General features: G+C 40.3%; 1 protein-coding gene across 4 annotated transcripts in view; it reads left to right on the top strand.

Moving 5' to 3' along the window:
* plod2 (procollagen-lysine, 2-oxoglutarate 5-dioxygenase 2) overlaps nt 1-12,932 on the top strand; it is a 144,889-nt gene that overhangs the window by 112,016 nt on the left and 19,941 nt on the right. For all 4 annotated transcript variants that reach the window (XM_069897388.1, XM_069897387.1, XM_069897389.1 and 1 more), the window contains 2 exons: nt 5,047-5,151; nt 10,245-10,370. In XM_069897388.1, the coding sequence (XP_069753489.1) occupies nt 5,047-5,151; nt 10,245-10,370 (231 nt within the window). The remainder of the gene's footprint in view (nt 1-5,046; nt 5,152-10,244; nt 10,371-12,932) is intronic.

Genomic DNA, 12,932 nt, shown 5'->3' with positions numbered 1-12,932 from the left:
GTTAGTAAGTTTCAAAACCATTCAATGGGCACGCACAGTCAGAGAGCAGAGGGGAAGGGCTTTATCTCCTGTCAAAGACATTCTTTAAGAGCAACTGGCTGCCAGCTGTGCTGGGAGCCGAGCTCCTTCTGGAGGACTACACCCTGGGTCATGTTGGAATGAGCAGCCTGACCAGGAAACACACACCCAGCCCCACCCTCCAGTTCTGTGTTCTAACTTCCCCTGCTCTCCAACCACTTTAAAACCCTGGAGAAAGCCTTCACCTGCTCAATGCAACCTTCTACTTACAGCTGAGCAGTGGCCATCCTCAAGAACTAGTCAAGATCATCCTGGCTCAAGTCATAATCATAGACAGGACCTTCAGCTCACTATGTCCATGTCTACTATCGAGTATACAGCCATTTAAGACTTAATCTGAATAATTTGTGGCAGCTTTTTGACGTGGCCCACAAAGTGTGCTGGGAACATATTCTCCCTTCTGATGCAGGGGTTTGAAGTTTCCAAAATCCTAAGACATGAAGCTAAAGAGAAGGTAGATGCAAAACTGCCAACTTGTACAAGTGATACCTTCACTTCTGGCTTTTATTTATATCTGACGACAGATCTCATGTCTTCTGCTGTAGCCATCTCATCTGAGGTATCTCCCCCAGGAAAAGATGCCATTGCCACAAAAGGCCTTGGGTTCATTGTTGGCCTTACTAAGGGACGGAATCACCTTCTGGATCTACCTCCTTTGGAGATGAAAGCCTCGACATGAAGTAATGTGATTCAAAGCTGATCAAGTTCAAGTTTATTATCATCTGATTGTACATGTACAACCAGATGAAACAGAGTTTCTTCAGGCCATAACACGCGCATACACATCCACACACCTACCCATGCACACGCTACATAGCATATAATCATTTATATACATAAAAAATATGGTGCAGGAGGGAGGGCTTCAAGTTTCTAGATCATTGGGCTCTCTTCCAGGGAAGGTGAGACCTGTTCCAATGGAACAGTTTGCATTTAAACTGGAGGGGGACTAATAATCTTGCAGGAAGGTTTACTAGTGCTGCTCTGGTGGGTTTAAACTAGATTTGCAGGTGGGGGGGGGGCGGTGGGAACCAGAGTGCCAGAACAGATAGAGGAGTAGAGGAGGGAAAATATTATGTGAGAAGTGCATGCACCATTGTAAGTCAACGGGTTTTACATGGTGGAAATGTTCTCTGGTGCATCTATTCCAATGCAATGCAAGAAGTATTGTAGGAAAGGCAGATGGGCTTAGACCAGGAGGGACATGACTGGCAGCTCAACGCTCTGGGCTTCCATTGCTTTAGACTCAATAGAACAGGGTGGGGGGGGGGTGGTTGGGTTGGGTTGGGGGGATGAAAGGGGGAGAAGTGGCATTGCTCATCATGGAAGATCTCGTAGTTATGCTCAAGCAGGACAGACCAGAAGGCCCACCAACTGAAGCTAAACAGGTGGAGCTGAGGAATGGGAAAGGTACGACCACACTCATGGGGTTGTATTATAGACCACCCAATAGTAAAGCAAAATTGGAAAAGAAAATCTTTAGAGAAATAGCAGATACCTGCAGGAAACATAAACTTGTGTTAGTAGGAGATTTCAATTTTCTATATATTGACTGGGACTCCCATTTGTAAAAGGGCTCAATGGCTTGGAGTTTGTCAAATGTATTCAGGAAAGTTTTCTAAATCAATATATAGAGGAACCAATTAGAGAGAATGCAATACTGGAACTCCTATTAGGAAATAAGAGAAGACAAATGACAGAAGTATGTGTAGGGGAACATTTTGGGTCCAGTGATCATAATGCCATTAGTTTCAAGTTAATTCTGGAGAAGGATGGGTCTGGGCCTCAGGGTGAGATTCTAAATTGGAGAAAAGCCAACTTTGAGGCAATGAGAAAGGATCTAGAATGCGTGGATGTAGATAAGTTGTTTTCTGGCAAGGATGTGCGAGGTAGATGGCAAACCTTCAAAGGTGAAATTTTGAAAGTACAGAGTTTGTATGTTCCTGCCAGATAAAAGGCAAAGGGAACCTTAGTTTTCAGGGGATATTGGGGATCTGGTTTGGAAGAGGAGAGAGGGGTATATCAGGTATTGGCAACATGGAGTAAATGAGGTACTTGAGGAGTATTAAAAAAAATGCATGAAAAACCTCAAGAAAGAAATAGGAAAAATTAAGACATGATGTTGTTTTGGCAGACAATATGAAGGAAAATCCTAAGGGGGTTCCAACAGATATATTTAGAGAAAAAAGATAATAAGGGACAAAATTTGTCCCCTTAATATCAGAGTGGTCAGTTTTGTATGGAGTCAAAAGAAATGGGGGAGATCTAAATTGTTTTTTTTTCATCAGGATTCACTCAGGAAACAGGCACAAGTGTCGTGGGAAGTAAAAAAAAAAGTGAGGTAATGAAACCTATACAGATTAAAGAGGAGGAAGTGCTTGCTGTCATAAAGTAAATAAGGGTAGATAAATCCACAGGGCTTGACAAGATATTTCCTCTGACCTTGAGGGAGGCTACTGTAGAAATTGCAGTGGCTCTGACAGAAATATTTTTAAAGTTCTTAGCCATTGGTTTGGTGCCAAAGGATTAGAAAATGGTCCAAAAGTAACCTGGAAATTATAGGCCAGTGATCCTGGCATCAGTAGTAGGTAAAGTATTGGAAGGTTTTCTAAGATATCGGATATATAATTATTTAGATAACCAGAAAGTGATTAGGGAATCATCATCTTGGCTTTGTGCATTGTAAGTCATTTTTAATCAATCTTGTAGAGTTTTTCAGGATGATTACCAGGAAAGTTGATGAAGGGAAGGCTGTGGATATTGTCTATATTGACTTTAATAAGGCCCTTTACAAGGTCCCACATGGGAGGTTAGTCAGGACAGTTCAGTGCTAAGTATTCATGGTCAAGTAATTAATTGGATTCGACAATGGCTGGATGGGAAAAGCCAGAGAGTAGTGGTGGATGATTGCATCTCATACTGGAGGCCAGTGACTGGTGTGCCTCAGGGATTGATGCTGGGATCATTGTTGTTTGTCATCTATATTAGTGATCTGGATGATAATGTGGTAAATTGGGTCAGCAAGTTTGCAGATGACAATAAAGATTGGAGATGTTGTGGACGGCAAAGAAGGTTTTCAAAGCTTACAGAGGAATCTGGACCAGCTGGAAAAAATGGTCTGGAAAAATGGCAGATGGAATTTAATGCAGTTAAGTGTGAGGTGTTGTATTTTGGAAGGACAAACCAAGAAAGGATGTACACGGTAAATGGTAGGGAGGAGTTCCGTAGAACAGAGGGATCTGGGAATACTAATACTTAATTCCCTGAAAGTAACTTCACAGGTGGATAGGGTTGTGAGAGCTTTTGGCATATTGGCCTTCATAAATCAAAATATTAAGTATAGGAATTGGGATATTAAAGTTGTATAAGACATTGATGTGGCCAAATTTGGAGTATTGTGTGCAGTTTTTGGTCACCTAACCACAGGAAAGATATCAATAAGATAGAGAAAGTGCAGAAAAGTTTTACTAGGATGTTTTGTGGATTTCAGGAACTGAGTTACAGGGAAAGATTAAACAGGTTAGGACTTTATTCCCTGGAGCATAGAAGAATTAGGGGAGGTTTGATAGAGGTATTTAAAATTATAAGGGGGATAGACAGAGTAAATGTAGAAAGGCGTTTTTCTCTGAGGGTGAAACAGATACAAAACGGAGGACATGGGTTAAAAGTGAAAGGAGAAAAATTTAGGGGAACCTTCATACAGAGAGTAGTGGGAGTGTGGAACGTGCTTCCAGCTGAAGTGGTGAATGCAGGCTCAATTTTAACATTTAAGAAAAATTTTGGGCAGGTACATAGACAGGAGTTGTATGGAGGGCTATGGTCTGGGTGCAGGTCAGTGGGACGAGGCAAAAAATAATGTTCGGCGCAGACTAAAATGGCCTTGTTTCTATGCTGTAATCTTCCATGGTTCTATAAAATAAATACATGTTTAGCTCTATTTAAGCAACACTCTTGGAGAATGCTGTCCACATAGGAAAGAGAGACCCCAGTGTCTTTTCAGCCAGTTTGATGATCCTCTGTATTGACTTCTGGCCCAATACGTTGTGGCCACCATACCATGCAATAATGCAGCCAGACAGGACACTCTCAGCTGTACTCCTTTTAAGATGTTGTCTTTCCCTCCTCAACCTCCTCAGGAAGTATAACCCCTGCTGCACCTTGTCAACGAATGAGTAGAAGCTGTGGGTCTGTTGTCTGCTCACCAAGGAACTTTGTATTGACTGGAAACTGCACCCATCCCCCCCCTACCCCACCGTCACAAAGCGTGGGAAGCTAGCAAGAATGGCAAGGCATATTGTTCCGAAATCTTCAGAGTTTCTTCATTCCATTTCCAATGCTGCAGTGAGCCTGATTGAAAGGCTGATTGCCTGCTGGGATGAATTGCATGCAGTGCCTATTAACAGAAAGGAAGTATTGCATGTTTTTTAAAAATGTTTTACATTTATAAATTTTTTTTCAATTTAAATTAATTTTTTTAGATTTAAATTTAGGAATACAGCACAGTAACAGGCCATTTCAGCCCACAAGTCCGTGCTATCCATTTTACACCCAATTAATCTACACCCCCCCGGTACGTTTCAAACGATGGGAGGAAACTGGAGCCCCCGGGGGAAAAACGCTCACAGACACAGGAAGAACGTGCAAACTCCTTACAGACAGCGCTGGATTCGAGCCCCATTCCCAATTGCTGGCACTGTAAAGGTGTGGCATTAACCGCTATACCAACCATGGCACCCAGAATAACAGAAGCTCTCAGATGGGCAAGTTTCATTTAAATATCATCTTTATACTAGTTGTAAAGCTCCCAAAATAAGCATGAGATATCTGCAGCAAATTGTGAACTGCAAAAAGAGTTGTCTGATTAATACCAGTTCTAAGACCATGTATTTTAAAGTTGCCAGCATTGCAATTCTATGCAACATAACATTTACCTGTTTCTTTCTCTCCTTTTGCCTTTTCTTCATTCAGGGACTACTGTCGGCAGGACCCAGGATGTGATTATTACTTCAACCTTGACTCAGATGTTGCCCTGACAAACTCAGACACTCTCAAACTTCTAATTCAGCAAAACAGGTAAAGGATTAACATGCATTGCTTGAAGCAGATTCATTGTAATTTTTGGATAATTTGTCACTTGAGTGAAACACAGAAGTCTGCAGACACTGTGATTGTAGTAAAAGCACAGGAGGAACCTAACAGTATCCATAGGTGGTAAAGAGATATTACTGCTATTTAGGGCTCTCACATTGAAGAAGGGCTCAGGCCTGAATCATTGATGATGTATCTTTACCTCTTATAGACGCTGCGAGACCTACTGAGTTCATCCAGCATTTCTGTGTTTTTAATATTTACCCTCTTAAATCTGGTCTATGAACATCAGACAAAATTCTCATATCCCAAACTGAAAAAATATCGGGGGTTTCTGAGTAAAATGGAGGTTTATGCAGTAAGGAAATTCTAGGCCATTGTTAGATCAGATTATTAGAATGACACAATACTGTGGGCTGAAGGACCTGCACTAGAAATTTCTATGTTCAACGTGTGAGGTTTTACGAAGTTAAGATTAACAAATGGTTGAAGCCAAAACACTTGCGTGGTTAATCATCCGACGGTTAAAAACATCAGAGAGGAAATGTTCAGATTCACTGGGAGTAAAAGCACAGAATTGCCAGTCTCACATAGGGGTTAAAAAAAAATTACCGATGTTTCAGTCCTGAGCTCTTCTTCAAGCTAGGCGAGATTCACTGGGAGTAACACCACCCTGCAAGTCAGTTGGTCACTGACTCGAACAGTCAAAAACTTGTCTTCCCATTCCCTGTTCTTGTTGACTCATAACATTAACAAGTACTTTGATCAGCCTCTCATGTGGGATTCAGAAGATTATGTGAGCAGAACATTTTCTTTGTCAGCCAGAGACCCATGAAAAATCTTAGGCTCAAAGTGATAGAAAAGAATATTTCCTCTTCTGTTAAAGCTACAGTCTCCTGCTGTCAAGTTCCCATTGCTGTTTTCCTCAATGAACTGTCTCCTCCTCAATGTGTCATGCAAAATCCCATTAAAATCAGGGTGCAAATTTCAATGCATTTATTTCAGTCATAAAGAAAACTTATTAAGGAGGCTTGTTGGCCATTGTTTAGAGAAATTGGTGTTGGACTGCACACGGATGATCAACACAGGCGTACTTCAAGGATGCGTGCTTAGCCCACTGCTCTATTTACTCTACACACATGACCGTGTGGCTAGGCAGAATTCACACACCATCTACAAATTTCACCCAACACCACAGTCATTGGCAAAATCACAGCCAGAAATGAGAAAGCATGCAGTAGGGAGATAGATCAGCTAGTGAAGTGGTGACACAACAACCACCTTGCACTCAATGTTAGCAAACCCAAGGAGCTGATGGTGGACTTCATGAAGGGAAATCGCTCCTGAAACCAGTTCTTGATGAGGGGTCAGAAGTGGACAGAGTCAAAAACTTCAAATTCCTGGAAGTCAGAATCTCTGAGGATCCATCCTGACGCCTCCATGTTTCTTTTTTGTTTTTTTTTAAATTTTTTATTTTTCACACCATAAATCACATTAGCCATGATATACACTTTTTCTTTTTCACACATATACAGTGACTTTTTCTCCCCCACCCTCCCTCCTCCCAAGCCACCTCCATGTTGATGCCATCTTAAAGGCAGCTCATCAGTGGCTATACTTTGTGAGGATTTTAAGGGGATTTGGTATGTCACTGAAGACCCTTGCAAATTTCACTGTTGGGTACGGAAGTGCCAATGCACAGGACAGGTTAAAATCTCCAGAGTTGTTAACTTAGCCAGCAACAACATTACTCCATCGAGGACACGCACAAGAGGAAATGTCTTAAGAAAGCAGCCTCTATCCTCAAGGGCCCCCGCCATCCAGGCCGTGCCCTCTTCACACTGCTACCATCAAGAAAATGTTACAGGAGCCTGAAGATGAACACCCAGTGGTACAAGGACAGCTTCTTCCCCTCTGCCGTCAGATCTTTGAATGGACAATGATTTACAGACACCACCTATTTTCTTGCACTATTTATTTTGAAATGTAATTTATAGCAATATTTTTACAGTAATATTTCCACAAAAAGACAAATTCTGTGACATGTTCAAGACGATAAATGTTGATTCCCTGCTGTTCACTGGAAAGACCGGTTTTGTGGTTGGGAGTTGAAAGTGTTCTTAGGTGATATAGCCAAGCAGTTTGTCTTCTGCACTGTGGTAGATTGGAGGCTGTTTCCCCTGATCAGACACCAAGAACACAGATCTGAAAATTAGCTGTCATTTAGAAGTGAAATCATATTCCTCCAAGCAGAAAGAACCTGAAGCACCAATCCATTGATAATTGGAACTTTAAAGAATGAGGACAATGAAATTTTGTCCACGAGGTTATCAGAAACCTGGAGTGATATCAGATAAATTTGTCAGAATGGCAGAAGAATGTTGGGGTTCTAAATTTTAAATTTAGGCATACAGCACAGTAACAGACTCTATTGGCCCATGAGTTCATGCCGCCAAGTTATACCCAATTAACCTTCAGACCTTAGTATTTGTTTTTTGAGCGGCGGGAGGAAACAGAAGCCCCCAGCGAAAACCCACACAGACATGCGGAGAACATGCTAACTCCTTACAGACAGCAGGGGATTTGAATCCCAGTCCCTTGCTCGGTAACAGCGTTGTGCTAGTGGCTCCACTAACCATGCCTCCCTTGTTTTTTCCTCTTGTCTCCTTCTCAGAAATTTGTTTCATTTTAAAAGTTTCTCAGTGGTGATGAAAAATCACATCCAAAACATTATCTCTGTCACGCTCCCTAACTGCTGTTTGTGTATTTTCCAGCAGATTCTATTTTCATTTCAGGTTTCTAGCATCGACACAATGTTTGCTTTTTCACCGTTGACTTAAATTACCAGAGATGCAATAAACATTTGTTATAACAACATGAAATTTAAAGCAGAATGTTGGCTATCAAACTGCATTTACCACCGTGGCTTTGTTACAGAGGCTGTTTTGAATTAATCAATCGTTTATGTTGTAAAGAAATATGTAATGTAGTTATATTGAGCATTACTCTTTGAAGTTCAGGGGATTGCTGTACTTGATTTTAGTCGAACATTTCTATCTACTCTGATGACTTGTCACCAACTGCTTCTTCTTCAAAAGTTGGGGCCTTTTAACACCTATCAGAATATTAATGCTACGCCACCTAGCCATCAAAATACATTGATATAAATCTTTTTGACACAGGAAAATGTGCTACATTCAGCGAAGGAAAATATGTGATTCTCAGAATAGTTTAAAAGGAACGAGCAACATTGGGTATGCTGGCTTGGGGACGAACGGGGACTATACTCTGTGTAGAAGATCATGAAGTGAAAGGAAGTGTTTTTCTTGCACCTTTCACAGAATGGTTACCGTATGGAAAAGGCTATTGAGTTCATTTCAAATCTAGGTGTCCGCCACCTCCCACTCTCTCCATTGCCTTCTTTTTCGATATTTATCCATTCCTTTTTGAACACTTCACTTGAATCTGCCCTCTTTATGACCATGGCAGTACATTTCAGACCCTAACCATTCATTTTTCTTTTCTTTTGAGCTATTTTCTTTTTGTTCTTTTGCCTTCTTCCCCATTTCTTGATCCTTCCACCAATGGGAATAGTTTTCTATGTTCCTTATGATTTTAAATCTCCTCTTTAGCCGTTTCCTAAAGATTGGGGATGACTTGCTACCACTCTGGTTTTGAGTTCTGAGGTGGTTCCAGAAGCTAATGTGGAAACCACAGATGGGGCATATGGGTGAGAAGTTTGTCAGGTGGTGTACTCCTGCCATTTACAAAATGCTTTTTGTGTGTTCTCTATGCTTGGATGAGGGGCATTCAGAATGACGTTGTGAATCACCTCTGCTTTAAGCAGTCATAGCCTATTTAATCCTTTTGCAAACTACTCTGTTCCAAGAAGAACAACCTAGCCAATCCAGTCCATCCACGAAATACAAGTCTCTCATCCCTGGAATTATTTTCACAAATATCATGTTTCTCTGAATCCCTTTAATGTCTGCTGAATTGTGGTGCCCAGAACAAACACAATAGTGGTAGATCCAAAGTTTTATAAAAGTTTATTGGAGCTTCCTTGCTCTTGAACGAAATAAATCACAAAATCTTATATGCTCTTTGAACTCTTCAAAGTTTCAACAAGACTAGCTTCAACTATCCAGCGGAGATACCCGAGATACTAGAGGTAAAAGACCACAGATTTGTGTCCCATTCCAGAAGAGTGAGTCCTTCATCCAAACTGTCACTTGTGTGCTGTTCCTTGAAGAAGGGCTAAGGTCCAAAATGTCAGCAATATATCTTTGTCTCCCAAGGACATTGAAAGACTGGCTGGGTTCCTCCAGCATTTTGGTGCGTTTTTACAAGGCAATTGTCTCATTGATCCTGCCTAAAGTCAGTGGTTACTTTTGAAATATCTAATTAAGATTGCTGTAATTTTCTCACTAAAACTGTTCACTTTGAAGGCATGCTGCTTGGGGGCCTTTGCTGTGCATTTATTTTAACATCTCAAGGCCAGGATGATCACATTTATGGCACGAGAATAATGTGGATTGGGGAATTAACAAGAACTGTTTGCTTTAAGTGCAAGGACCAGTTGAGAAAATGGCAGAGGCAATGAGACAACTGCCTTGTAAAAATACACTGAAATGCCAGAGGAACTCAGCCGGTCTTTCAGCGTTCTTGGGAAACAGAGATATATTTCCGACATTTTGGACAAGCCCTTCTTCAAGGAACAGTGCACAAGAGACAATTTGGAGGAAGGACACACTCCTTTGGAATGGGACACAAATCCGTTAATTTTTAGCTCCAGTATCTCGGGTATCTCTGCTGGACATTTGAAGCTAATCTTGTTGAAATGTTGAAGCATTCTCATTTAGCTGCACAGATGTGACACCATTATTCTGCTTCCCCACCAGCTGTAACATTAAGACCATTATTCAAACTGAATTTCTATGAATTTATCTTAACACATTCTCATTGAAATAGTATTTTTGTTTCTAAAGCAGAACGTGAAAAAAAATCTATTGTTTAGTTGGACATGTCAGAAAGAACTTGTTTTTAAACAAAGAACGTACTGTTTCTGATCCCAACAGGAGGATAATCGCACCAATGGTCAGCCAGTACAAAAAGCTGTGGTCGAATTTCTGGGGTACACTGAGCCCTGAAGGTTTCTACGCACGTTCTGAAGATTATATTGATATTGTCGAAGAAAACAGAATGTGAGTTTTATTTATTTCTATTTCTTCACTTCATAATATCCACAGTGTTGCTCACTCTTGATTGATGGCATATGGCATGATAAATGGAAATGAAATGCAGCTGCTGGAGAGACTTTGGGAAATTAGTCCAAGAAGCCATTGAACGGGGCCACAAGAGTTGACACAAGGAGCAATTAAATGGGAGTGTTGGACCAGCAGCTGAACTCGGGTTGTGTTGACAGGAGGAGTGAATGGTTCAGCTTTCCAAACAGATGAAAGTGTTGAAGTTTCTTATGAGTGGATTTATGAAATTGTGTGTACACCTATTTTACTAAATGGAGCAGGTGTAGCTATGATGGATCTGATGCCCGTTCATCATTTGTATCCATGGCCCGTTCCACTGGGCAGTATTGTTAATCTCCTATCCTCTCCCATCCCAGCTCCACATTGAGCTGGTACAGAATCCATACCAGCTCTTCAAGTGAGAAAAAAAAATTTCAATCAAGCTTGGGATTATGGATGTTACTGGCAAGGCACATTCTTTACCCCAACAGGATGAGGCAAACATCACTTTAAATCCCTTGTCTATAAACATTTTACAGGCATTTTGATGTTCGCTGGGAACAAATTCATGGCTAATATGAAAATGCTACTTAACAAAAACTAAACCTGAGGAACCTCTGTGCTGCACTCTGGTGGATTTTGAGTCATCTTTCTTTTTCCAAATGTAGCAACTTTTAGAAACTAATTTTCAATATATTTCAATATATTGTTGAACTTGTCCTCCCTGCACTCCAATCCTTCTCAGAAAGGATTAATTGGAATTATGTATGATAGATTATTGAAATTACGACCAGTATCTCACGATAAGATTAAAAAGGCTTGGAAATTGAAACTTGCAAGACTTTTATCAGAGAATCTATGGGACAAGATTCTTAAACTGGTGAATACATCTTCAATATGTGCCTGACATTCATTAATCCAATTCATAGTGGTGTATCATATTCACATGTCCAAAGTTAAGCTGGCTTAAATCTTTTCTAATATTAACCCTACTTGTGACGGTTGCAAATTAACATGTATGTTTTTGTCTTGTCTATTCTTAGAAATCTATTGGGAAAAAATTTAATATATTTTCAGGTGGAGCAACGACCCAATCCAATAATTGCTCTTTTTGGGGTTATTGTACCAGACATAGGGAGTTTGTCTGTACCTGCGCAACAGGTTGTGGCCTTCTCTACATTGTTGCCAATATAAGAACCATCTTATTTCAGTGGAAAGACTCCAAACCTCCAACAGTGTTTCATTGGTTCTCTCATATTATGTCTTGTTTAAGTTCAGAAAAAATTAGATATCATGTGTTTGATTCATTGGTGAAATTTGAAGATACATGGTGACCCGTTATGTCTTATTTTCATTTGATGTAAATGTTTTGAAAGTGATTAGATGTACTCATTCTTCCAGATGAGATATAGTCTTAACTTTGTTTTTTGATATGTTACCCTCAGGACAAGCTGCTCAGATATCTGTTGTTTTTTTGGTTAGTGTTTTTTAGTAGAGTAGGTTTAGTGTTTTATATATAATATTTTCGATGTCTCTATATTGTATTTTCAGTTTCATTCCCTATCTTCATTGTACTGTATCTATTATAAATCAATAAAAAGATTGAAAAAAAGAAAGAAACATAAAATTATGAAAGGCATAGATAAGATAGAAATAGGTAAGTTGTTTCCATTGGTAGAGGAGTTCGTAACCTCAAGATTCGGGTTAGTAGATTTAGGTTGGAGACGAAGAGGAATGGTTTTTCCCAGAGGGTGGTGAATCTGTTGAATTTACTGCCCATTGAAGCACTGGAAGCGACCTCAGTAAATTTATTTAAGACAAGGTTGGATAGATTTTTTTTTTACATCATAAGAGAATTGAGGGATATGAAGAAAAGTCAAGTAAATGAGAATCAGAATTTATTTTCATTCACAAGTCATGAACTTTGGTGTTTTGCAGCAGTATCCTATTGCAAACATTCATAATATGACCATCTTACGACATAACTATATCAAAAAATAAAAATAATACTGCATGATAAGTACGGCAGTGTCTTTGGTTCATGATCATTAACGAACCTGCTGGCAGTGGGGAAGAAGCTGTGCTGTGCTGTTGAGTGCTCGTCTTCAGGCTCCTGTTCCTTTCTCCCGATGGTAACAGTGAAGAGGGTGGTGGGGGTCTATGAGGTTAGAGGCTCCTCTTTTTTTTAAAGACACCACCTCATGTAGATGTCTTCAGTAGAGTGTAGTTTGGTGCCTGTGATGTACAAGGTAAGTTAACAACCCTCTGAAGTTTATTCTTGTCTGAGAGTTGGCATCTCCACACCAGGCAGTGATGAAACCAGCCAGAATGCTCTCCACGGTACACCTATTTGAGAGTTTTTGGTGACATACCAAATCTTAAGATTCAGTTTATTTGCATTGTAATAATATAGTATCCTATTATACGAAATTCCCTTTTGCCTCAGACATCCCACAAAGTACAGTTGCTGGCGAGCCACCTTTGTGATTGCATCAACCTGGAGGCTACGGGACAGATCCT

Source organism: Narcine bancroftii, chromosome 9 (genome assembly GCF_036971445.1).
Source record: "Narcine bancroftii isolate sNarBan1 chromosome 9, sNarBan1.hap1, whole genome shotgun sequence".
NCBI classification, from domain to species: Eukaryota; Metazoa; Chordata; class Chondrichthyes; order Torpediniformes; family Narcinidae; genus Narcine; species Narcine bancroftii.
The sequence above is the reverse complement of the archived record's forward strand: the minus strand, read 5'-3'. Positions and strand labels throughout refer to the sequence as shown.